The sequence below is a fragment of the Pezoporus flaviventris genome, unplaced genomic scaffold (assembly GCF_033815535.1).
Source record: "Pezoporus flaviventris isolate CSIRO_AGI_PZ_B2104156 unplaced genomic scaffold, CSIRO_AGI_Pfla_v1 ptg000013l, whole genome shotgun sequence".
In the NCBI taxonomy this organism is placed as follows: Eukaryota; Metazoa; Chordata; class Aves; order Psittaciformes; family Psittacidae; genus Pezoporus; species Pezoporus flaviventris.
Window position 1 is genome coordinate 18,303,070 of NW_026892561.1, and position 27,280 is coordinate 18,330,349.

The following is a 27,280-nucleotide window of genomic DNA, read 5'->3' on the forward strand; positions in this document are numbered from 1 at the left end:
AGTATGTGACAGCAGCCCCAGGAACACTGGAGGATCTGGTCCCAGAGGAAACTTCCCACCATACCACTCTGAAACCAGAAAAAATTGGCTAGGAGAAAAGGTTGGCTCCCCTTGGTTGATGACCCTGCCCACCCTCCATAACCCCCGATGCAGGGTGGAGAGGAATGGACACGGTACTTACTAATCTCCGTGACATGGGTGTCTTGTCATCCTCGGGGAGGTGCTGCTCAAGGGCTAGCACGATGCAGTTGGCAATGATGGTTGCCAGGATCATGTATTCAAAGGGAGTGGAGGGGAGTTAAGGAGCAAAGAAGAGGTAGATAATGTCCCCAGCCCACCAGCCCACCGCTGCCCACCCTTCATTTCACCTGCTCATTAGCCAGCACCACCGCTTTGTCCACAGGAACATGCATACACACAGCCCAGGTTTTGCCTCCTGCTGCTCCCAGCCAGGAGGGTGAAGCCCCACTGGTGCTGTTTGGAAGTGAGAGGGGTGTCAAGAGAACTGAGAGCCCCCAGGATGTTCCTCGCTGAGCCTTTCTTGATGAGCCTTATCACCTTCTTCCCAAGTTCATGGGACATTAACCTTTGCCGGGACTGTGAACATTCTTAGAAGAGAGATGCAGCTTGTGCTGAGAGTCCAGAGGATGGACACAAGTATGAAGGTGGACAGCCAGGCTCTGACCAGAGAGGGCTTCATCTTGAAAAGGGTTTGGCATGGTCCCTGACAGAGTCAGGGAAGTCCTGGCTGGCATGGCATGGTGGTGGCCATGGTCAGCATGTTTCTGCATGCCATGTTCTTGCTGCCAGCCTTCTCTATTCCACCATGAAGAAGCAGGAGATGGGGCTTTGGGGGAGGGGAGGAGGGCAGGTCACAGGCTATCAGCAGCTCTGGTTCTAAAGCATCCCTGTGGGAGAAATCATCTGCACAGCTCAGGGAGGACAGAGCTTCCTTAGCAGGTCCTGGGGATCTGAGGTGGATCAGCCCACTCCGTGCCCAGCACTGGCAAGGTGGTCATGCCCTGGGAACCAAGGATCTCTTGCCAAGCATGCTGCAGGTCACAGGGTGAGACCAGGCAGTGCTCGGGAGCTGCGGAGCACCAGGCTGAGCATTCACAACTGAACTGATGGTGCCTGGGTCTGAGCTTCAATACAGGCAGGGTGGAAACTCCCTAAGGAGACATCCCAGCTCAGCGATACTTCACGAGACCACAAGGATTATCAGTACCTTATCACCAGGATCTGGCTGGACCCTTACGAGCATCCTAAATCCTACAGCCATGTCTAGGGTTTGCACACCCTTCTGCAGGAGTTGGCATCTGAGGACCTGAGTGAGTGGGAAGGGGTGGGCAGAGAAAAGAGCAGGCTGATGACCAGGAAAGCATCCAAAACTCAGCCCCCTCCTGCCTTTTGATTCACAGGATCTGCTGGGAGCAAGGTGGGGGCATGTAGCTCCCTCCTGCTGCCTGGCCCACTGCCAAGCCCTAAAAACAAAGCAATTCCAAGCAACAGAATGGACACATCTTTCTGACTTCCCATCCATCTTTACCACATCTTTGCAATAAAAGCCCTATTGTTCTCAAAAACAAAATGAGGTGAGATTCATCAACAAGCAGCACACCCATTTTCCACTCCTTCCATGCCAAAAAATCCCAGCTATATTACTGTCACCACTGGCATCAGCAGTCACCCCAGGATGGAACTGCCACCATCCCAAGTCATCCCAATGTCTGTTGAAATCAGATGTGATACCACCTAGGATGGATTTTTCCATAAAGACATCACCCATGCTCCCACCATTCCCAAGCTGGCAGAGGGAACAGCACCGCAGGTGAGCTCTTTCACACAGCACTGGGCTTCTCCAGACCCATCAGCTTCAGGTTCACACCTCTCAGGCCAGGAGAAGCCAAATGCCCGTGCTATCACCTCAGGGAAAAGGGATCATTTTCATTTTTGCAACCTTGCTTTTTGTCCACTGAAGCCACTGACTACAGCAAGATGTTTTAAACCAGCAGCCCTGAGCCTGTGTGCAAGAGAAAACATCCCAGTGCTGGTCATGAGTGTGGGAAACTGTAAACCACGAAGTGACCCTGGTGGCAGCAGCCCCAGCAGCAGCGACCCTGTTTACCCTGTGGCACATGGGCAAGTGGGGCTGGGCATCAGAGCAGTTCCCCAGAGGACTGTCCAGGAGGGGTAGCCAAGGAGAGCCTGCAGGAGCTGGGATTTATTTAGCCCAGTAGGAGGAAGAGCCAGGAAGGATTCAGCCAAGGCATTTAAAAGGCCACTCAGTGAAATTAATGGTTGGTAAGTTAGAGGCAAACCAAAAGAGAGAGTACTACAAAGCTCACTTATGTGGGCTTAGAACTCTTAACACAAGCAACGACTTCTTCGCACAACTCCTGCAAAAGCCACGTACTTTCCCTGCTTCCCACCTCTAGCTGCACACTTCAGCTGATACCCAGACTCCAGCACTTGGCCCCAAGCCACTGGCCTATTTGGGGTCTTTTTGTTTCATTTTCCTGAAAGTCTGATAGCAATTAGCACAGGCTTAAAAGAAAACAGCCTGTTAGTGGGGCGGTGCAGCAAGCTCCCCAGGCACCAGGCACATTTGCCTAGATGAGAAGTGTGGGAACTGCGCAGTCCATCTGTGAGCCCCAGGGCATCTACCCTGCCAAGCATCCTGTGCTCCTTCCCAGCACACTGGGCATCTACCCCTGCATCCCCCCTCCTGTCACTGCTAGTCCCATAGGGAAAACACCCAGGTGGGAAAAAAACAATTTCTTCAAAGCCAGCAGTGGGCGAGCCCAGCCTGGCAGTGGCTGGGGGACTCAGGACCACCTCTAATGGACCACTTATATTTCCTTGCTGGTTCTAACAACTGGCTTGACAGTGCATGGACAGTACACATTTGTCATAGCAGCAGCAAGAGACCACATCCCCTCTCCACCTCCAGTGAGCATGTGGTACATGGTTTGGCAGATATCAAGCCTAAGCAAAACAGGGAATTGCCACCTAAGCAGCAACCTAAGCAGGAGGTCACAGCCAAAAGTGATTCTCCAAGCCCTGGTAGCCCTGTTTCCCAAGGACCAGAGCCTGGGTTATCACATCTGGAGCTGGGAAAGAGCTGCAAGGCATCAACCCCATGGACACAAACCCCAGTAGCCGCAGCTGTGCCAAGTTTTGCAAGGCCAAGGGTAAGAAAACCCTCCCCAAGGGACAGCAGGAACACCTGGCTGAACTAGGGGAAATTTTATCTACACATTTCACTTCTGCCAAGCAAGCATCCCCCCCAGGCTGGGGTTGGAGACCACTGGACAATGCTCTGTCACTCCTTTGTTTACTCTCTCATTATATGTCTAACTACACAGCCTTCCAGCCAACTGAAACACAGGGTAGCACTCTTTTCCCTGCGAGCCCAGTAATGAAAGCCCATCTCCCTCCAGCCTTCTCCTCCTCCTTCGTCTGGCTTCTCCTGGAGGATCATTAGGGAGCCGATAAAAATAGGTTTTCTTATTGATTTATCTCCTTTACCCAACACTCTCTCCCCTGCACCGTTGACTTGTTTCCTTAGCAACTCGGCCAGTCCCACTGCACACCACACCTGCAGCTCCATGCTTCCCTCCCAGTGCCTTTGAGGTGGAGAAGGTTCCCCCAGGTCATGTGGACCTCCCCCCATACCCAGGCCCAAGCCCACTGGATCAGGCACTGAGATAATCCCATGACTGGAGCTGGAGCTCTTTGGAGTGTCTGGCAGGAGCTAGCAGCAAGATGTCCAGCCACCAGTGGATCATTGCTTCCAGCTGTGCCCCCCCCTTCTTCACCTCCATCACCAACTAGAAGCCAAAACCAGGCCATCCAGAACATCTATATTGCTAACACAGGCAGTGTGCCCAGCTCCAGTCCCTGAAGATAGGTTTATGGTGTTCATATCACATTGATGCAACCTCCCCAAGAGGCTGGGTGCAAGATAAATCCCTCCCCGGATGTGGGCATGGGCTGGGAGCTGCAGAAAGCCCCCTCCATCTCCCCATTTCAGTGACCATGCCTTCTCCCTTGTCCTGGGCAGACAGGTGAGGAAGGCGCGGAAGAGCTGAAGGAGTGAGACCACATGGGCATCTTCAAAAGGATTCTTGGGGAAGCCTACCTCAGAGGGCCAGGGAGAAGGGCAGGGACAATTTAACCCCTCGTGCTGCCTGCATCATCCAGCCCAGCTCCAACATCTCCTAGAAACTTACAAGTCTACATTTCCCACTGCTCCGCAGGCTTCCCCCCAGGATCTGCTGCACTGAGGGGCTTTCCCTCCTCCCCAGGTGTCAGTGAGAAGGAGCTTCAGCTCCTACATCTGTGCACTCCGTCTTGTTCGTCCCAACCCCACCACTGATGCCTGCTCCACACAGATGTGGCCTGGCAGGAAGAAAGGCCCACCTCTTCAACATTCCTAACCCTAGGAAGCCCAGACACCCCCTTCTCTGAACTCCAGATCCCTGCAAGAAAGTGAGCACCTCTTTTCCAACACTGTTTTCCAAGAGGAGCCCAAAATGATAAATGGGGCAAAGACCATGAGTGATCCTAATTTAACCCTGTGGTTCCCTAGTCCTGCAACATCTCCCTGGCTTCTCCCTGAGGATGCGAGGGGTCCTTCCCCAGCAGATAAAGGCTTGAGGTTGTGCTTGTGCCTCTGCACAACTTTGAGGGAGCACCCAGACAAGATGCTCAGCCTGCCTAAATCTCATTGCACGGACACATCCCAGCTATTGGCTATCTGCAGCCATAGATGTTGCTGCTTATAACTTCAAAATGCGTTGGGCTGATGTCCATCAGGGGCTAAACCAAAGGGGCTAAACATGCAGAAGCCAGTCAGAGCAGAGCTGCCTACACTGATGCCATTCCCATAGGGATGCAGGATGCCTGCCTGCCACGTGCAAATAGCTCCATGAAAAAATGTCTCCTTCTCCCCCACCTCACCCTACACTTAAAACTCAAAATCAAATTTCTCTCCTCTCCTTCTTTTTTTTTTTTTGAACAAAAAAGAACTACATCATGTGATTTTTCTGCCTTAACATCAGTTTTTTAACTTTGGTTGCCACAGCAACAGGATGCAACTTGGCATCACCATGACAACAGCTGCCTCTGTTTAAATTCACCATCTGACAGGCAGCCTCGCTCTACCCGGCTGTCAAAAAAGATGGACCTTCCATTACACCTACTCGCCCCTCCCCAAAAAATGAAATAAATTATCATCTGATGAATGGAGGACACAGAAAACAGCCCTAGAGGGAAAAAAGATACATTCTTGGGTAGCGCAAGAAGGGAGCTGCCCAAGGATGGCACAACATGGCACAGCTCTTCCAGCAGGGAGGCAAGACCAGCCAAAATCTTGGCTGGGCAAAAGCAAAGGGGCAGAAGGTGCTTGCCCAGGTGGGCATAACACTGGCACAGTCCCTGGGGGGCAGTGCCTTTGCAGCACCAGAGATGCCTGGGTCAAAATGGAAGTCGTCATGAGCAGAACAGGTCAGGGACAAACGGGTGTGCATGCCATGGAGCAAATCCTCCATGTATGTTGGGCCAGGGATGCACACTAGGGCTTTGCAGACACCCCAGCTCCTCTTGGCCATACCAGCACAAGATAGGGTACTCAAAGGGATTGGGACAGGAGAAGGCCTCCACTGTAGGGTACAGCAAGGTCCCCAGAGGACTGGTGGACAACCCTCTCCCATGCCAAACCAGGGAGGCAGGTAAAGAGGCCAGTGTGCACCTGCAGCTGGAAACTGTCCTTGGGGACATAACCAGAACCACACAATGTCATCTGGCGTATCTGGGGCGGGAGAGGGATTTTATCCAGGTCAAATGTGATTAAGTAGATGAAGAACGAAGCAATATAGATGAGCTGCGCCCATCTCATGTGCTAACTGAATTGCAGCTTTCCAGGCAGCCAAACAAATGAAATCAGGGCTAAAGGCCTGGCATTCAGTGGGCGGAGAAGAGGCAGGATGAGGCTATGTTCCTGAAGAAGAGTAGTTGTTCCTACAGCCAGAACAGCAGCTTCCTCACGTTTCGGACAGGACCAGTAAAAAGCGCAGCTCCAGTGGAGGTAATGCATTGAACTTTCCAGCAAGGAACTCGGCAAAGACTCGCCTCCCCACAGAGCTGCATCCCAGTCCCAGTTGCTCATATTTCTCCTCCTTTCCTTCCATGCATCACCCCTATTTACACTGGGAAGCCGAACTGCAGAGGCTGCTGGTTATAATTATACGGTTACCCAGCAGATATACAGGCCTGAATCACCAGTTATTTTTAGCCCTATTACCTAGTCAACTGGAGCTGGATGAAGAAGAGCCTCCACTTCTCCCCGCGCTCCAACCCAGCCCCCTTATATGTCTTCTGTAAGGGGGGGGGCACTTCTGTCTTCAGTGCCCACTCTGACCCACAGTACCAGAACAAGCTCATCTCCCTTCTAAAGCCAGCAGCTCTCATTGACTGTGGCCAAGATCCAGTGCTTACCTCCTCAAACCACCCTCTCCCAGGAGCGATGCCATGGGCTCCAGGCCAGGCAGCTGAGATGCTCACACATTTTCTCTAGCCCTACCAAAATGCACCAGCTACATATGCCAGGCTACAACTACAAGGATGGGAACAACACACCTGGCCAACCTCACCAAACTCATTAGCAAAAAAACTTGTCCATCCCCAAGCCCTTATGAGCTCAAGTGGTGCAGAGGAGCTCTGGGGTGGATGAGTTTCTTAGAAAGAGATGGCAGCCAGGCGGGGGACTGCCAGGGAAGCTCAGCTCCCGCGCTTGGAGCACACCCATTCCCAGCACTCACACAGGCATATGTCACCTACTTCTGCAAAAAAAAAATATAAAATGAGCCCATCTCCCTCATGCATTGCAAATTCCAGGAAAGAATAACGCTGGGGAGGTTTTACTGCGCGGTGGTGAAGCTCTAGTCTCTAGGAGACAGCGGCTGCCTAGAGATGAGACATCATGCCGGCACGGGACCCCGGCCCACACGGGGAGTGCCGGGCCAGCGGCAGCACCCCAGCTCCTTCTTGCTTCAAATGAAAGCCGAAGAGGCGAGGGCCCTCCCACACCGTGCTGAAAAAGCACATGAATAATTTGGCATGTTCTGGAAAAGCAGGCAGGCCGGCCTGGCCGCTGCCCTGCAAGGCTCCAAGCTGAGCTGCTGCGTGCCCATCCTCGTTTCCACACCAAATCTCCTGCAGCCGCCCACTCAGTGGGTGCTGCCAGCAGGGGCAGATTTAGGGATACAATGGGAAATTCAGCCCCCCCAAGCTGCCCCTTAACCTCCAGGTCACCCTTCCAAGCCTGAGAGCTTTGTGGCTCTCCAGCCAGGACCAGCTCATGCCTGGCAGAGGCTCAACCTGACGTGTCAGAGCTGCAAAGGAACTACTTTCCCAGGGATGCTCAGCAGGGTGGGTGACCTGTCCTGCATCCTTGTGCCTCACCAGATGGTTTCCCTAAGGTACCTGTTGCACCAGACAAAGCATGGCATGCCTGGCACCAGGGCAAGCTCTCCTGCGCCTGCCGGAGGAGCCAGCAAGTTAACCAACAAGTTACGGGGAGAGAAAGCAGCAGCAGCAAGAGCTGCATGTAATCACCACTGCAGAAAACAGCACAGGGAGGGTCCGAAAGCCAAAGCACAGCCACACTGAAGTTTTAAGGCTTGGCTCCTCCATAGAGGCAAAGCCCAGGAGGGGTCTCAGGGGGCAGCAGGGCACTAAGCACATCGCTGATGGGGAATTGAGTGCTGTGGTGCTGGGCACTTGCCAGGGTGACCGTAGGTACCCACAGTGAGGGTGGGAGGAGAGAAACAAGCGCGGGGGTGCAAGAAAGGATGGAGGTGCAGGGGAAGAAAGGGGTGGATCCACACCCTCCACCCAGGCCTAGAAGAGAAGGTCTCTGGGGTAATCCACAGTCCCCTGCACCAGCCCCCGAGGGGCTGTACGGCACAGCCAGAGGTTTTCAGAATCTTCCCCTCTGCTGCAGGGAAGGGGAAACCAGTTCCAAGAGCCACCATGGGGGGCCGGGTGCTGCATGCCGAGGATGGTTGTACCCTTGCCAGGTGTGATCAGCAGCAAAGAGAACACACATAGGCAGGTGCAGCCAAGGAACGAAGCCACCACCCAGCAGGGACTGGAGATTCATAGGCTCCCTGTGTACATCCCCCAGTGGATTGGGTGGCTCCAGGAAGGGTAAGGTGGCAAAGCCTCAGGAAGGCATGAAGGCACAGAAGGAAAGGCCACAACCCCTCCCCCAGCCACACACGCACAGAGCATCCTAAAGCATGCAGGGTTAAACCGGGATTGGGGCACCCCTCCTTGCCAGCACGGAGAGCTCCCAAATCCGAGCCTGAGGAGAGGCTGGGGGGCTCCCCCTGAGGGAGAAGGGGTTCACCTCTCCACCAGGTGCCAAAAAGAGCATAGGAGGGAAAGCAGCAACAGGGCAAGGACAGCAACCCTGAGGGACAGGGCACCCTTCTCCACACACCTCAGGAGAGCAGAACCAGGTGCTTACCTGCCCGCTAGTGCCACACGTGTCCTGGGCAGCCACTGAGGCAAATCCAGGGAGCAAAGGGGAGCTCACAGGGGGCGCAGAAAGGATATGGCCAGTCGATGAGCTTCTTGGCATATTTCCTGACTATGTTCTCTTCTCCAAAGAGGAAGAGTGATCTGTTGACAGTGAAGCAGTTCTGCCGGACAGGAATGGGGTTGTACAGAGCCATAGTCCGGGCTCTTTGCGCTTTGGTTTGCTTGAAGCCTCCTGGAGAGCCTCCCGCAGGGGCAGGAGGTCCTTGCCGGCTCCGGTTCTGGTCGGAACCCCCATCTCCAGAGCCCAGCCTGCCGGCCACCGCCTCCCCAAAACAAGCCATCCTGGAAGAAAACACACAGGTGAGCCAAAGCAGCACCACCGAGGCGGCGGGGGGGGGGGGGGGGGGAGAAGAAGACGGAGGGGGATTGCGGGCGCAGTCCCAACCACAGCCCCCTCCTCCCCTCCGGGTGATGCTCAGCCCCGTCTCTTTTGCATCCCTCCGGGGACCCGCGTGTAGAGAGAGAGGCTGCCGCGCACGCCCCGGCGCAGCGCCTCCGGACCCCGCAGCGGCCACGCGGACGGCAGGAAGGCAGGGGCCGGACGGCGTACTCGGCCGAGGCCGCAGCGGCTCGCTTCCTAAGCACCTTCCTCCAAGAAGCAAGGGGTTAAACCCAGCCACATTCTTCCCACCGCTCTGCCTGCAAGCCCCAACCAGCCCCCTTTCACCACCACCCCCACCACCCCCACCACCCCCCACCCCCCCCCAGCAAGGGGAGCCCAGGGGCTGCCTGCCGGCTGAGATCAGGCAGGGAAGGGGCTGGGATCCATGTCCATCCATCCGCCCCGGCGCAAAGGAAGACGCAATTTGGTACAGCACCCAGCGCAGCGGAGGCCGGGGAAACAGGTTGCAGTGTGGTCCAGCCTAGTTGGAGCCAAGCGTCCAACTCCCTCCTCCCGACTCCATCTTCAGCAGCCTGCGGGAGCCCGGCCACCAGTCCGCTGGCTCCCCGAGGCAGCGGGCAGTTCCCCCCCGGGCAGGCACCGGCGGTGGCAGGGATGCTCAGCCCCTCGCTGCCGGGGCAGGAGCGAGCACGGCGACGCCGGCTTCCCGCAGGAGCCGGAGCACGGAATTGGAGGCTGCCGCGCCTCTGCAGCTCGGGGACAGCTCGCTTTAATGAAGTCAGTGGCAACACACGCGCACACAAGCGCGCACACACGCACACCCGCCCGGCTCGCTCCCTCGCTCCATCCGGTGCATTCTTTTGGCAGGCACGGGAGCTGCCGCAAAGGAACATCAGAGGCGAGGGGAGGGTCTGAAAGGAACAAAGGCAATGGGGGAGCCCTCACCCTGCAAGAAGCACCCCCCACACACACCTCCGCCCGGCTGCAGAGGGCTTCCCAGCACATGGGTGCCCCTAGGTGAGTGACTAAATTGAGGTGCCCATCTGGGGGGCAAAGGGTGGCTCTGCCCCCACCCTGCCCCCAGGAGAGGCAAGAGGCTCACCCCATATCAGCTCGCACCGAGCATCTCTCCGGCCACATGCACCATCCCCCCTCCCTGCGAAACTTCGGGAGCCGCCCCGATGCCAGGGGTGCCCGCGGAGAGCCCTCCTGCTCACTTACATACAGATCAGCCGCCTTAGCAGCCCCCGCCTCCGTATTTCCTTTTTGACACTTGATGTTGGCCAGAAGAAGCAGCAACTCATTGGAGAGGTGTAAACAACCCGATCTGGATGTGACCCTGCAGCAGCAGCCAGAGTGGGGAAGGTGGGAAGGACTGGCCCGGCCACAGGGCCAGTCTGGCTTCCGACCCTGCTGCCTCAGCCCACCATGAGCAGAGGACTGGGACACTGCTGGAGCTGCACCCTCACATCTGAGGCCATGTGGGTGCCAAGATCACACAGGGATGCTCAGAGTCCCCTGGGCTGCACTGAGCCCTGGTATGGCAGCTGCCTGCCAACCCACCTTTGGGGAACACACCCTGCCCTCCTAGCATATACAGGGGACTTGTGGCTCCCCAGGGGTGTTCCCAATGTCCTCCCTATCCAAAGTGCAGGGCATCAGCCTCACTGCTCAGCACACCCTCCAAGCTGCTCACACACAGAATTCCCCAACCGCTCCCATTCAATCCCTCATATGAAGGGCTCCCCATGGCCTTGGACACTTACTACCTGCCCTTCCTGCAGGAAGGGCACCTGCAGCTTCAGCCAGCATCACAAGACACCCTGCATCCCTGTGATGCTCTTCACCTATCCATCCTACTACCAGCAACCTGCTCTGCAAACATAACCACTGCAGCCCTATCCCCTGTCTAGAACATCTGGGCAGCGCCCCTCCCCCCCCCAAAAAAAAAGGAAAAGGAAAAAAAAAGGAAATTTTACAACAGTCAAGCCCTAAATCACATAAATCATTAACTCATTTAGGTAAGGGCTGTTCCACCAATGTAGCCTGGCAGCAGCACCTCACCACAGACTTCTCCACCCTGCAGGCACTACCATAACCGATTGACCATAGCACTTACTTTTTAGCCCAGGCTCTCACATGCGCATTGCCAGAAGCCCTGGGGCTGGTTGAGTGAGGAAGGAGGAGGATCAGGGCCTCCTCAGCAAGATAACAGAGGAGTGTTTGCAAAAAAGGCTGTGGGTTCATTCCCTCAACCTCAGCCAGACACCGAGAGCCCACAAGTTCACCATGATGCCCATCTGTACTTGACTTTGCTCCTCTGATTAGCCTTATAACCGAGGTAGGTGTAAGTGGGGAGGCACAGCAAATCCCCCACATCTGCCACCACCACACTGCAGCACAAAGTTGAGAAGGGGTGGGCAGATTCCTCCCAAAATGCTTCACAGTCCACTGGCTGGCCCCTGAGCAAGCCAGAAAGCCAGAGTGACCCTGGGCTTCCACTAACAACAGGCAGTGAGGAGGCCATGCCAGCTACCTACTAATTATAGCCCCTTTGATTATTCCAGCAAGACACTGCCCTAAACAAATCAATTATGACTTGTGGCTCATCTGCTTTCCCTTCTCCTCCCCACCACCAGGACAGCACCAGGAGCAATGCCAGTCTTCCCACCTTTCAACCTTTTAAGCCGCTGTTAATGAAGACCAAGGCTGGGCCAATTGCCAGAAGCAGATCCTCAGCCCTGCAGAGTTCCTTCCTTGGCTCCTCTGTCCCCCCAGGCCTCTCACCCCATCCTTCTGAGCCTGCAAACAAGCCTCCACCCAGACTAAATGCTCAGGCTCTGGCTGATACTCAGAGGTCAACGACTGATAGGGAAGGCCAGACCCAGCATTCGCTCTGCATCCTCTGCCTGTCTCAGAGACACCACACCTGCCTCACCACTCCTGCAAGGGACCAAGGGGAAGGAAAGCAGTGTTCCTCCTACCGTCTCAAAGCAGGGATGCACACCTTACCTTGATACCTCTGCTGGGGCAGCGGGCTATCCCTTGTACCCCAGGGATCACTCCCAGCTCTATTCTATATTTGCTGCTGCAGAGCAGAACCCAAGATGACCCCACAGGGAGCCTCTCTCTTGTTCAGACAGTGCTAAAGGATGGGGTATTTATGAGAGCAGCTCCTTCAGAGAAGATTTAAAGATGAAAAAAAGAAAAAAAAAGTCCCCAGCTATGCCAAGAGATGCAGGCTCAGTTTCCCAGTATGTTTATTGCTGTTCTCGTCTTGACCCTCACCCCAGCACACTGGGATCGGTGAATCAGGGAGAAGCGTGGCTGATGCCCACATGATTCAACATGGCACAGAGATTCAGAGCCAGCTATGCGGGGTTGTTTGGTTTTGGGTTTGGGTTTTTTTTATGTGAATGAAGGAAATCCAGTAAGACAGGGCAACAGTGGGTGTCAGCACAGGAAGGCACTTGGGACGCGCTGGGTTCTACAGCGACAGACTAGCCACCCTCCTCGCACTGGTATTGCCATTCGAGCCTCCTCCTTGCCGGCTTTTTTTGTCCCCGCTCCCAGCCATGTGCTTACCCCTGCGCGACGGGGCATCACCGCAACACAGCCCAAGCCCCCCGCACCTCCGCCGCGGGGACGCGCCCGGGCGGCGGCCGCTCCGGCACCGCCATCTACCGACCGCCGCCGCCCTTCCCCGCAAGCCCCGGCCCCGGGCACTGCGTTCGGCTTCGCTTTTCCGCCTGCGATTGTGGGGAGACGAACCCCTCCTTTGCGTGCCCTACCCGCGGCGGGCTCTGAGGCAAGTATAAAGGCCGCCTCCCGTCCCGCAGTTACTGCATCCCTTCGCACAGCGCTTCTGCCACTGGAGCAGCCTCCGGCTCAGCCCAGGCAACCCAAAGTCTCCCAGCTATGCACCCAAAGAACCACCAATGTTATTAAATGTACCCTCGGCCGAGCCCCAGGTTGTTCGGAAAGCCAGAGGCTGCTCCGTGTCTCGGGGATATCATCCCTGATGGAGCCCAGGCAGGGTATGGAGAGGAGAGACAGGCTCTCCTTCCATGACTGATAGTTCCAGGAGCTCAGTTAGGCTGCATTCATCTTGGAAAGTTGCTTTTGGCATCCTGATTTGATTTTATTTTTTAAACAAGGCTTTAGCTATGCTGAGAGGGAAAAAAAGAAATAGGATCAAATGAGAATCATCTACAGTGCTCTGGCCAAATTTCAAATTGGGACTGGGTAGCTGTGACTCAGAAGCATGTTTATAACCAGGCAGGAATGGAAGTTTGGGATTTTTTTCCAGGAACAAATTCATTACCTACTTGATTAGGAAGAGATGTTTTCCCCATTTGCAAAGGGAAGCTCTGCCAAGCGCCAAGCACCTCTGCAACAGGGAGGCAGAACCCCAGGCTGGTGCAGCTCACCCATGGACACCCAGGATTGCAGATGAAGAAGGTCCAAGCAGCTCCAGGGTGGCATCTCTGGAGGGAGGTACCACACAAGTCTCTGCCTGATGTTCATCTGTGCAAATGTTAGCAGCTGTGGCATGGGCCACAACAGCCCTGTTGGCATCTCTATTGCCAACAAAACCCAGGCCAGGCACAACAGCCTTGGCTGTGCTGTAGAGACTCTGCACTGCCTTGCAGAGAGGAAACTCTCACTGAAGCCAGGGCAAGTGTTTCCTCTCTTCTGTCTGCTCATTCTTTTTGATAACAACCTTGCCCAACTCATTGTGCTCCTCACAAGGTGCCTGCCTCACCAAGACATGCCTTCCCCAGCGCTAACAGAGATGAGCTGAATCTCATTGCAAAATTGACCGGGCACATTCTGACCACAGACCCAAAGGGCTGACTTCTCAGGGTCAGCACCATAATTTATTTACCGAGAAATTAGATGGCTGGAGTGAAAGCCAGCAAACTCCACACTGAGCTATAACCTATACCTCCAGATTTAAGCAACTAGCATTGCTCCACAACACTCCTCCTGGGTCATTTTGGCTAAAGCAGCCACACCAGGTGTCACGCAGCAGAGGTGGCATTAAAATTTGAAACTGCTTTAAGCTGAAAGTGTAATTTGCCACATATTGCCATAAAACATGGCAAAACCACTGCTTGTTTTCATCACCAAAACCCCTAAGTCCAACATCCAGTCTTGGCATCTTTAAAATCAATGGGATAACAACCCTGTAAAGCTCTCTTCCCTGGGCTGGAGGAATAACCCTCTGGAAATGGGGATTTTGGTCACTATATCTCCCCTCTAGCAAGCTCTCACAAGCAGGAACACGGGTGACAGCAGTGCAGAAGCAGTGCCATAGCAGCTCCCACCCAGCCTTCCCCACCACAGCTCCTTCCCCAGACATAAGACACAGCACACCTTGCATTCCCACCCTAGAAGATCTCTTTTCCCAACCTCTCTTCAAGTGTTTGCCTAAAAGAATTCAGCTCAGAGCATCTTTGGCCCTGTTTTTTAAAATGCCGGCAAGCTCTCAGCTGCCAAGCAAAATGCAACGCAAACCTGAAGCAAAATGCCACACACACGAGTGTGGTTCCCAGAACGTTCCACTCAAGGTTCCCAAACTCGCAACGTCTCATCACACCCCAGCAGGGCCCACCAGTCCCCAGCTTCTTTAGGGGTGAGAAGCCAGAGCTGACTGCATGCATTAGCCATGTTTTTTTCAGGGAGCTTCAGGCACAGCCTGGAGGAAAACCCATGAGCCACCATCCCTTTTCCTCCTCCCCTCACTGTTTTCATGCAGATGCTTTCCAGTGGCTGATCTGTTGTGACATCTATCCGCACAAGCAAAGGAGAAACACACTAAAGGTGTCTCCACAAGTCAGGCGGGATGCCAGAACAGGGATCAGGTGCGTATATAATCTGCTTCTTGTGCTCTCCCTGAGCACTCTTTGGCATGGGCCAGGCATGCCAAGATGCTGGCATCGCAGCCTGGTACCAGGTGGCCCAAGACCAGGGCTCACCACCACCCACAGTGCCCTGGGATCACAAACACCGCAAGATAAATTCCTCATGTTCCTCCTGAAGCCACCAGAAGTGCCCATATACACCACAGAGCCTTGAAGTTGGATATTCCCCCACACTGCATCGCTGTGGGACTGGAGCTACTGATAAAATAGAAGGATGATGTATCTTGAATCAGAGAGGGATTCAGCAACCAAATGATCACAGGATGAAAGAGCTGGGAGAGTTTTAAAAGACAGACAAGAAACCTCTGGCTCTGTGCATTTATGGGGACACAGAAGGGTTGTGCATCCAGCCCTGCAAAACTCACAGGAGCTGGTTTTGGTGCTTGGTCTCACTCTGCCACTGTAAAGCTCAGTGCCAGAACTTACCCATCTCCCCACAGGCTGCTCAGGTGTTTGTACTCTCCAAAAAGTCCAAACCAAAACCAACAGCCACTTTTGCAGCTGCATACGTCACACAAAAAAAGCACAAAGGGTTTGCTGACAGCTTAGGCAGAAGTAGGGCTGTCAGCAATCATCCTTAAACCACTGCAGTCAAGGGACAGCATCACTTTGCCCCACCGCTGGCTTGCAGTAATGCTATGCAGAAGGGAAGCATCCCCTGTCCTGCTGCTGCCTGTCCTCCTATCTCCTATCAAATCATCCCATGTTGGTGGGGTGATGATTACAGTGCTCCTTGGGCTAGCTCACTCTGCCTTAGGCTGGGAGGCTTTGTGGCTCAGCTGAAGAGGCCTGAAATAGTCACCCATTAATAAATTGCCTGGAGTGCCCTGCTGCTTTATTTAGCCTTGCAAGTCGGGCTCTAATTAGCATTCACAGCCACATCCCAGCTGCTCCAGGCAGGCATGCAGCAATCCCACCTCTCAGAGAACAGCCATCCGCCTGCCCCTGCTTTTCCATTACATTAAAGCAGATTTCCATCTCTGCTTCCAACTCCCAAATCCCTCGGCACAACATCTCCCCTCAGCTAAGCCATTGAGCAACCCAGCCCCACGCAAACCAAGAGCTAGCAACAGGTGAGATAACACCTCTCCATGCTCTTCCATCTCAGATGGGTCCAGCTCTGGGCACTGCGCTTCCAGAGAGGCTGATCTAAGAGGATCCATAGGGGAAAAGTAGGGATATCTGAGAATGACCCTGCCGAAAAGATTGTGGCTGGGCAGCAAGGATAAGAGGAGACCAAAGAAGTGGGAGGGAGGCAGAAGCACAGGGCCAGGGTGACTATTCCTCTTCTTGCCACAAAAGCCCTGTGAGCGCAGGGCTCGGAGGGGCAGATCCTGCCACAGCCAAACACCAAGCTGCCAAGCCTTACACATGCGTAGGAACAAGGAGACTGAGCTTAGAAAAGACATCCTCATGGCCAGCCATAGACAGTCAACAGGACAAAGCTTTATTTTGGCCCACCAAAGGGTTGGAGAGGGATTTTTAAAAGCATTTTTTCAAACTCTGCACTACCCAAAGCAAAACAAATCCCTCACTTTTCTCCACCAGCATCCTCATGACCTCTCTGGAGCACCAATATTAGCTCCTGCCAAAGCCTGCGGGTGATTTTTCTCCTTTAGATATTTTCTTTACCTCCGCAAACGGTAGGTCCATGCCCAACAACTATCCTGTTCTTTCTCTGATCCTCTGCCTGCCCTTCAAGACTCAAGTCAGACAAACACAACCATGGTACCAGTGAGCAGGATGACGAAAGAGCCTCTTGCCTTTGGGCTGCAAATAATCCCTGCAATAAAAAGAAAGCTGGACTAGAAACCCACCAACTCCATCCGCAATCTAATGAAGCCAAATTCACAGGCTCAGCTTTCTCAGAAGCAGCCTGCTAGCAAACAGGGTAGCTTCAATAAAATTAAATTGTCAGGACAAGAGCCAGGAGAAGATGGAGCTGTTGTAAATTTTTTCCTGCAGTTCTGAACTGGCACTGAGCAGCTGATGCTCAAGACAGCCAGAGAAGCCCCATCCCTGGCACACAGCCAGGAAGGAGATGCTGCTTGCATCTTCCAAACCTGTGAAAGAGAAAAGGCCAAAGAGCAAAACCTCTCTCCGAAAGCTACTCAGTGCTGGGAGGTGTGAAAAAACCACCTTCCTTGCTGCGGCGACAGGCAGTCATCAGCTCAACATCCTCTGTGAAGGCAAACACCCTCGCCCATCCCCGGGAAAGCTCAGCTGAACATGTCTTGTGCGATTCCTCAATGGGAAAAAGTTCATTGAAGAATTTTTTGGCTTATTTCCACTTGAGCAAACACGCAGAGAAGACAGTTTCAGCACGTTACCTGCTGGTTTGCTGTCTCATAAGCTGCAGTGGGGAAAAAATTACCCCTGTGAAGCTCCTCTGATGACAAAAATAAAGGACTCGTGGTTTATTATCAGAGCTCACAAAGACAACACATGCTTCATTACAGCATCATCCACCGCAGTGATGTGCCCCAAACTTGCAGGAAAGCTGCTTGCCACAAACAACCCTCACACAACTGATTAGCATCATCCATGATGGATGAGGCAAAACACTGGCGATTTCAGGCGTGTTTTGGGAAGGACGATGTCATATTGATCTCCTTCAACACCATGGTCCCCCACAGCTGGAGATAAGCATGAGCACATTTTCCCCGGTTAAAGCGTGAGAGCCTTGCTGGTGTACATAGACACAGCCCAAAACCAGCCAAGCAATGAAACAGCAACATATATGGGTGACCCATGCACCTGTAACCCTGCACCAAAGGATCAGAGTGGAACTTCCCCACTGAGCATTCAAAAGGTAAGCAGAGACAAGAAATACATCTTTCCTCCATGCTTTTCAAAGAAAGATCTCTTGATGTTTCAAAGGCCACCTTAGGAAATCAAAAGCCACACTGAAAGCTGCTTTTGTACAGCTTCGGGGACCATCTCAACTTTTCACACGAAATTTTTTTCAGCTCTCAAGTAGTGCAAGCAGCCCAAGACAGGGATTAACATTTGTCATGCACAAACACAGCAAACACCTTTTGAACTAGGAGGGACCAACTGGCAAGTGCAGAAAAGCCTGTAACCCTTCAGAGCAGCTGAACTGAGATCAGGTCCCACACACACAGAAGAAATTTCCCTGTTGCTGCGTTCATTTGCACAGTTAGGTGGCAGTGCCATTTCCAAGGTACAAGTAAGTCTGCAGGAAGCAAGTCTCTCTGGGGACAGGTTGTGCACTAATCCTCACAGCTAAGTTTTCACCAAACATTCAAAAACCTTTCCCAAGTTTGAAGACTATATGGTCTGAAATGAAGAAAATGCCATTTTGGGCTTGCGCAATGAGGCATCATCTATGTTTTAAGATGTTAAACATTGAGTTAAATGAAAAGTAAGTTATAGTGTGATTGGACTAAATACCTCCTGAGGTCCCTTTCATCCTGAATTATCTTCTCACCCTGACATCTCTTAAGTATATATAATACAAGGGAGTGGGTGTACTACACCTTAGAAACAATTAATAGAAAGTACATGAACCGCACACACTCGAGAGGCTGGAAAGCACCTCTCCCACAAACATCTCCTGGCCAGCAGACAGCCTCCTCACCAGAATTACATAGGGACAGCTGGGGGCTGCCTGGGAGAGGGGAATAGGTTGGATAATTCCCGGGGAGAGAAGGGACAAGGGTGCAAATGAGTACTGAATACCAGAAGTTTCACTGCGTGCATGCTGCACTGAGTCGCCTTCACAGTGTGAGAAGAGAAAACCAGGACTGGTATAGCAGAGGGTTGTGCTGCCATCCAGAGGGACTTCAGCAACCTGGAGAAACAGGCAGAACAGTATGAAGCTCAGCTTCGTGGGAAAGGCCAAGTCCTGCACTTGAGGAAGAACAACCCAGTACACGCTGGCTGGAAAGCAGCTTGGCAGACAAAGCCCTGCAGAGAGACATACACTCACTGGAACAACGCCAGCGAAGGTGACTAAAGGAGTAGAGCAACTGCCCTACAAAGATGCTGGGAGAACAGCGGCTGCTTGGCCTGGCTGAGCAGATCCTATCAGTGTGTATGAATACCTGACAGTGGGAAGGCAGAGCCAGACTCTTCTCTGTGGCATCCGGTGACTGGGCCAGAGGCAATGGGCACAAACTGCAATAAAAGAAACCCTAAGATATACATGGGAATAAAGTTTTTGACTGTGAGAGGAACAGAGTATTTGGGACAGGCTGCCCAGAGAGGTGGTAGCATTTCCATTCTCGGAGATAACCAAACCCATCTGGAGACGGTCCTGGGCAGCTGCTTTCGGTGACTCTGCTTGAGGCTCTTTCCAACCCCATCACCTCCCAGCAATTCTGGGCTTCCAAGCTTATGGCCAGCCCCCAGGTCAAACTCTCTCTGAAGGCTGGTTTCTGGGAAGCACAACCAGCCCCAGCACAGTGCAAGGCTTTGACACAGCCAGGATGTGCTAACAAAGCTTCCTGACACCCACAGCTGAGACTGCAATGAGGAAAGCAGGAAAAAGGTATGCCAGGATTCAGTGACAAAATACGGGGCAGCAGTTCCCAAGCAGTGGCATCTGCTCGGAACCACCTTGTCCTGTATATTCAGCAACCAGCTCTGAACAAGAGCAGTTCCCCAAAAGAGTGGCCTCAGCTGTGTGGGAAGGCTGGGACTGACCATAACGGCTCAACCTCCCAGCAGCAACTGGGAGGCTTTGCAAAGTCACCTGCATTGATTCAGAAAGAGAATTCACCCAGGGTGTGCCAGAAACCCAGGCTTCAAGGAAGTTCAGGGAAAGATGCTGCTATTTTCATGCTGTTGCCAGGATATTCAGTGGAACTCAAGTTCACCCTGAGTCAGAAAACAATCTCTTCCCCAAGCATCCAAACCTTGGTTTGCAGTGTAAGGAAGAGGAGAGAGTACAGGGAGGCCAATCCAGAGCAGATCTCTCTGGGAGAGATGCTCAAGGCCAAGCTACCATAATAAATGCCATATTTCAATGCTCCAGGTTTAGTAAATCCAAGGCCCTTTCTACCACCTGCCTTGCTATTCTTGTAGGGTAAAACATAAGCAGGGAAAATCATCTTAACTGACACACATTCATTAGGCTCTCAGAGAGATTAATTGTTTCACCCTGGTTTGCAGAGGACTTGCATAGCAGACATGATTAAATCTCCCTGAAGGATGCTCCCAGGTACAGGATCCGTGGCTTCACTTGTCACAGACATCTCAGTGGCTTTGCAGGGCCACTGCACCTCCTGCCAGCTGCCCTGACCTTCCTGCTCAGCTCCCAGCCACATGGCAGCAGATGTCTGGATGGAAGCCCAAGGCAGAGAAGTATGTGGATAAGCTGCCTCTGACAGTGACCAATACTGCAGAGGGGCTGGAGGAAGAAAATCACTGACCTCCCAGGACAGAGTCAGGGACAAAGGCATGAGGAAGGGTAACAAGCACTGGATAGTAGCGCCAGAGCTGAGACCAGGATGGGATGCCAGGGCACCTTCTCCCTTCCCCAGCAGCACCCCCAGAGGAAAAAAGGGCTGCTGTTTCACAGGTCCCTCTCAGCATCAACACTGCAGCCAAGAGCCAGTGCCCTCCTCCAGTCCCACACTGTGGCAGGACAGAATGGAGCAGGCCCCCATGGAGCCCACTTGGGTGGAAAGGAGCTGCTGCACAGGGTAGGGAGCAAGGCTTCTGCTTACAGCATGGCAGCAATACCCACTAACCGAACACCTCTCCCAAAACAGTAGCAGAGCTACTGACACCAGTGACAGCAACTCAGAGCCAGCCTGGGGCTTGTCCCTTTCCTGCAGACCTGAGGAGGGCTAACATGATGACCACTGGTCCAACCAGGGCTGCTGCTGTCAAAGCAGCCTCAGCCTGGGGGAATTTCCCAGGCAGCCTCACCAGCATGAGGGGCAAAAGAGGCAGCACCACTCTATGTGTGCTCCTGCCTTCTCCACCTCCGCAGCCAATCAAACCCAGATGCACTGGGGGAATATGCTGGGAAGCAGTGATGGAGCTGGCAGCACAGCACACACCAAGAGGGGCCTTTGTCTCAGTCAGCACCAAGGAAAATACAAATTATTAAAAAAAAAAAAAGTCAGCTTCATTTGTAATCTGGGATGCAGAATGTGCACATAACCAGACAGGCTGCCAAGTTAGGAAAAGCCAAAGATCTGCTAGCAACACCCTATGCATTTTCAGTTTCTTCTGTTCTCTTACTTCTTCTAATAAAGCCGCACCAAGGCAGGGCTGCAGTGATGTTATGCTCCAGCCCAAAAGGCTCCCCATGGTCTGTGTTGTGGGTACAGATCTGAACAAGCAGCAGAAAGCTCTCCTGTCCTGACACTCCATGGACCCCAGGCTCCCAAATGGGCTAAAGGGACCTCACTGCAGATCACACTGCACAACGGAGTCCTAGCAAAATCATAGCATTAAAGCCATTAACTCTAATACACTACAAGACAGGAGGTCACTGTTAATGACCTGTAGGAGCACTGTCCTGTACTGTGGGCAGAGCGCATTGCTTCCCACAGGACTGAAACCTGCCACCCGTCACCCAGGTACTCCAACACTGAATTACAGCATCCCACCTCCACAAAGCACCAAGATCCAGCTACTTTCTGTCTGGTATTCTCTGCTCCCTCAATCCCTGTCCAACACTTGGGAATCCAGATTTTCCATGCATCCTTGCTGTAGATACTCCAAAATGAGGGCACAGCTGTCATTCCCCAGGTCGCACAAGCTAAACTCAACAAATATCCATGCACACATGGTTTTAAGCCATGCAAGGCAAGTTTGGGTCCTGTCTGCTGCAAATTCAGCTTGAGACTTTTCTGGGATGTTCCCTGGGTGGTTATGCCTGTCCCTACCATCAGCTAAGGAATCAGCTGCTCAGCCCACAGAAGCCACAGGAGGTTCCCTGTTTGCTTATTTTGACAAGGAGCTTTTCTTTTGAGCTCTCTCTCAGTCTGATGTAGTCCAAATGATGCTGCCACATGTATGTGGCAAAGACACCAGTGATTCAACCATGACCACTCCATGCTGCCACAGCACACCAAACCTTGAAGTGGAGCAGATACTTCCATATACCTCCACCACTGACCCCAATGTGTGAACAGTGGGAGGGAAGAACATCAGGCCAGCACTCTGGAAAACAGGTTTTAGTGTCTGCCTTGGGCTTAAGTCCCTCAGTCAAGAACAAGTTGTGCTGGTACACGCACACTTCACCATAAAGTCAAGCCTCCCACAGAGCCACTGTCCCACATGCACTTCTGCTCCCTGCCTCAGTTTCCCCTAAAATAAAGAACAGGGAAAGAAGCATTTTCCCCTCTCCTCTTTTTGTTCCATTGTAGTAAGGATAAAGCACATTTTACTTGCGCTCTTTTTTCACTGGTAAAAGGCAGCAGAGATGGAGGTTCCAGTAAGGATCAGACCTGCTAACGCTAACACCGGTGAGCAAGAAAAAGCATTCACTTCTCTTCCCTCACTGCAACCCAGCAAAAGTGCAGCTGCACACGTAACTCTGGCTGCACACCAGGAATCTGCATCTGCAAGGACAAAACTACTCCAGGGGAACAGAGGTCTCCTATGCAGCAGTTCGGTCCTGCAAGACAAACACCACTCAGAGCACCATGTTTAACCAATAACTCCCCAGGAGTACCATGGTGTAACTCATCAAGTTTTGGCAACAAGGGGAAAAAAAAAAAAAAAAACAAAAAAAAAACCAGGAGAAAAAAGAAAACAACAACAAAAAAAGGCATCAGTTATTGTGGGGCTGCCCTGGCCCCCCAGGCCATCCCTCAAGGTCTGCTACCATGGCTCGAAGTCAAGCAGGAAACCCATTTTACAGGTTCCCCATAGTCCATTTAATGTCCACCGCCACACTGGGGCATGGAAAAATACTACTGTCACTGCTCACCAAAAAGGATAGAGCCAGACCTCAAGGGCAAAAGCCGCTAAGGTGATTGACAGCATACAATATGGGCCCTTCTGAAAACTAAATCACAGGGAAATTTAATTATTACTAATAAAATTATAGATATGGAAATAAATTTGCTTTTTTTCTCCCCTACATGTTATCCAACTAGTCCCTGGGAGCATTCATGGAACCAGGGTTATTGGCTCCGCACACTGGCCTGGACTTTGGCACAGTTCTGGGAGAAATGTCACTGTTTGATGAGCCTGCTGTTAAAGCAGGAGCCTTAGCACATGAGTTTTGCAGGCTAAAGGGGTACCAGGGCACCTAACTCTGGGACAGAGAGATACAGCCCTCTGGGGCTCAGCCTGCTGTGCCAATACTGTCAGCTCCCCAGAAAGGGACCTGGCAGCAACAGGCAGTAGGGCTCTTTGGTCCTCAGAGACACAAGGTCTGCAAAGCCCAAGGGCTGCCATGTGTACTAGAACCCAGCTTTTCCCCAGCACTGGGAGCCTCCTGCAAACTGCCACCATCTCCACATCCTGCAGCATGGCAACAAGGCTGTGGGCTTGGGTGTCTACAAGAAGGGAGCCCCATGCCTAGACCCCAACAGCGATGAGCCTGGGCAGGTAAAGGGGTGCAGCCCATCCCAATTTCAGGTATACCTGCCTTAGACATGACTTCCTACGCAAATCCACAGAACTATTGTAGAGTGGGCTGAAATGCCCAAACCAGGCATTAAGAAACTGAGAAATGCAAAGATTGGACCCTACCAGCCTGGGGAAACAGGTCGGGATGGCAGCAGCCAGCATGGCCATCTGCATATTCCCACTGCGTTAAAGACAGAAATATTAGGCTTTGTGTTTGAATTACTGCTAGCTGGAGCAGATGAGGGTGGCAAAAGGGGCACATCCTACACAGTATGAGCAGGAAGGGCTCTGGCTTCATCTCCCTGCCACAAAATAGAGCTGTAGTCATCCAACCAGTTAATTAGCAAGCAGCCGTTCTAGGAGCTCTCTCCGCCAGCAACAATTAACGAGGCCATCCCTCTGCTTCCTGCCCGGCCATGATTTATTCATCTGGCATCCCTGGTGGGTCAGGAAAGATAACAAGGCACAGAGCACTTGCTGAGCCCATATGTCAATTTATTTCCCCTGTGCAAGGCTCCCCGAGTCACCAGCCAGGAGGTTCCCTGGGCACAAAGGGATGAGCACCGAGCTGAAAGGGCCAGGGAAAGCCAACTTCACTGATGGACTGCCCTCCAAAAAAAGGCAGGAGCAGCCTCAGTGTTACAAGCAGTTTTATCACACAAGGCATCCCCAAAAAATCCTATCAGCTTCAAACAAGGGGAACACTGACCTGGATCTCACCAAAGCAACATGCCACATCTAATTTAATACAGGGGCTCCCACCTCCTTCAGGTGTTTTATAATACAATGAATATTCCCATAAAGTGTCTGAGGCAGGGAGCTGCAGACCAGTGATACTGGAGCAGGATGAGCTGCAGCAGTTTAGCCCAGGCAGTTCTGCTGAATAGACACAAGGGGGGGAACCATGTAATTTAAATTCAGGATTGAAACACATGGCTGCAGTCTTAGTTGCACGATGAATGTCGGACAGGGGAGAATAATCCAGGGCTTCGGAGAATCACAGAATGGTTTAGGTTGGAAGGGAGCTTAAAGATCATCTTATTTCAAGCCCCTTCCCAGAGGCAAGGGCACCTTCCACTAGACCAGGGTGCTCAAACACTTGAGCAGTGGCCTGAACGCTTCCAGGGATGGAGCATTCACATTAGATGCCTTGGAGCTGGCTTTTCTCACAGCACAAAGGCAAACTGCTGAGTTGGCTGCTCCACAGGGGTGATGCTGGCATGACACCCCCCCCAACCATGTCCACCAGCCCCATGGAGGATAGGCAACGCTCCCACTCCCCCTGGCTGCCCACCTGGGCTGGGGGCTCTCCAGTACTTACTCCCACTCCTTCCTCCGTGCCTGCGGCGTGCTCTGCATCTTGTGCGCCTCATGCGCCTTGATAATGTCCCTCTGCTCAATCAACCCACCCCGCCGGCGCTTGATAACATCCGGGCTCACAGGGACATACTGCCCGAGCCCCAGGTCGAAGGGGCTGCCAGTCTCTGTGCTGGCATCAGCATCCCGGGACCGGGGGTCATAGAGGGCATCGAAGCTGGCGGCACGCGAGACCAGGGCCTCGGCCAGGCTCTCAGGTTCCAGCAGGTTGCAGGACTGGGTGGTTTGCATCAGGCCGAGCCGGTGCTTGCGCCATGTCTCCTCCTCGGGCAGGGCCAGGATGTAGCGGGGGGAGGCAGTGTCCAGCTCACCCCCCCTGCCCGGCGCTGGGGCGCTGACGGAGCATGTGCCGAATCCCAGCATCTTTGGTGCTGTTGCTGCTGTAGCTCATTACTCTGGAGGGGCACAAGACAGAGAAGGGAAGCTCAGGGCTTTGCTCCATTTGCCCCCCAATTCCCTCCCTTCCTCCCACATCAGCTGGAAGTCCCATTTATCCTGGGTTTGCTGGGCTCTCAAACCAGGCACAAGGGTGCACAATACTGCATCCCCAAGGCTAGGGCATGGCCCAGCACCTCCTGTCTTACTGCTTTCCTCCTCCTTCCCAATCTGGGTGCTCTTCACCTCTTGAACCTGCAGCTCTCTGACACTGCAGCCTGTCCTCCCTGCGGACCCCAGAGCAGCACAGCTCCCTGCAGCCAGACCAGAATGTGATGAGCTCCCATGCCATCCCACAGGTGGGAAAAGAGGAGACTCAGCAGACCTGGGTCAAACCACCCTTGTGCTGGTTTTGGTTGCTTGGGATTTTTCTCTGCTGGGTTTTTTTTTTGTTGTTGTTGGTTTGGTTTGGTTTGGGTTTTTTTGGTTTTGTGAAGGGTTGGGAGGGATTAAAGGGACTGGCATGGCACAGCCATGCTGGAAACACAACCCGTAACACAGAGCGGGGCTCTCCCTATCCAGCCCAGCTGGCAGCCATGCATCCACCAGGAATCCAGCGCTGCCGGCTCTCAGGGGCCGTGCAAGGGGCACGCGTGCCAGCAGAGGGTGCAGTGCCCTTGCAAGCTGCCTCCCGGGGGGGGCACAGCTTTGGAGCATCCGTGGCTGGAGGGTCCACCTCCCTTGTCCAACCCCACGCAGGTGGGATGATGGGCAGGCAGCAGCTTAGGAGGCTGGGTATGAAAATATCAGTGTGGCTTTGACTCAAGAGCTGCACATGGGAGCAAAAGGCACAGGAACGCTGCCAGCAGCACCGCTTAGAGCAACGCTCCTTGGCTAAGCAAAATAGACAGCGCTCTACAGACATGAGATGCTTGTATCTGAGAATACACCCAAAGCCTTGTCATGGTGAAATGCTTTATTATAACGTTAGAGAGGTGCCATTCTGCATGTTACTGCTATGGAAAGGGCTTCACTCCATCAGTTCTTCAAATTCCTCCCCCAGTGCTTACCCACAATGGAGGTGAAAGAGGGGATGATGGAAAAGAGCAAGGCAGCAGGTGCTTCACACCAGGGCTGTCATGGCCTTCCTAACCGCAACCCTGACACAGGAGGAAACAACTCAGCAAGGGAAAAGAGAGTTTAACCCTCCCACGAGGTACATAATAATGTAACAAATTGAGCGGATCCCTCATCCTAACCACTCCACAGGGTGTTTGGAGACACCTGAACTCCTCCTCCAGAACAAGCAGGGAGATGAGAATGGCAGTCAGGAGAAAGGCTAGGAAATCACCACACCAGGAGTAAAAAGTAAATTACATATAGGAAAAAAATAAAAATGAAGAGTAACTGGGGGAATAAAACAGAGCATGGCCCCCATGTGAACCAAAACAAGCCTGACATCCCCATGCCACAGAGGAAGAGGGGCACATCCCAGCCATGGAAGCATCCCACCTCCTTCGAGTCTGTGGTGTTGCATGACAAATATGAAGTGCTTAAAGTTGCCCCTGAATTTAAACCTGACCAACCCAAGGGATACTCACCCCTTAGCAAGGTCTCCAGAAAGAAAAAGGCAACTGCCAGTAAGAGCCTTGGCAAGTTAATTAGCACATTGACAAGAGTTTGGCTGCTCCCACTGAAAGCTATGAACAGATTCTTCACTACTTTGCTTACCCATGTGAGGTTTGTTTTTTAGAGCATTAATTACTTTTTCAATCAGTTCTTTATAATGTATAATTTTTCCAACTTCTGCCTTTTCTTTTCATGTTGCTTTCCTCATTTTCAATGCTCCCCTGCTAACGTTTAACTCCTCATTCAGCCACACCAGTTTTCCTTTGGGGGTTTGGGCATTTTTTGATTTTGCATTTTGGTGTGGGTTTTTTTTGTGGGTGGTGGGTTTGGTTGGTTGGTTGGGCTTTTTTGGCGGTGGTGGTTGTTGGTTTGGGTTTGTTTTGTTGGTTTGGTTTGGGTTTTTTTTAACAGCCATTCTGCAGCCCTGTTTCTTCCCTGAGCATTTCCTTGGGGAGAA

At 52.8% G+C, this 27,280-nt stretch overlaps 2 protein-coding genes across 12 annotated transcripts in view; one reads left to right on the plus strand and one right to left on the minus strand.

Moving 5' to 3' along the window:
* CACNA1E (calcium voltage-gated channel subunit alpha1 E) overlaps positions 1-25,214 on the minus strand; it is a 114,693-nt gene extending 89,479 nt beyond the window's left edge. For 10 of the 11 annotated variants that reach the window (XM_061451968.1, XM_061451972.1, XM_061451973.1 and 7 more), the window contains exon 1: positions 182-307. In XM_061451968.1, the coding sequence (XP_061307952.1) occupies positions 182-274 (93 nt within the window). In that variant the 5' untranslated portion in view covers positions 275-307. Of the gene's footprint in view, positions 1-181; positions 308-8,625; positions 8,893-24,763 lie in introns of those variants that run through there. The other variant, XM_061451974.1, reaches the window with a different exon arrangement.
* Positions 1-27,280, plus strand: part of LOC133268612 (regulator of G-protein signaling 16-like) — a 427,729-nt gene that overhangs the window by 260,701 nt on the left and 139,748 nt on the right. The gene's annotated exons all lie outside the window — the stretch shown is intronic.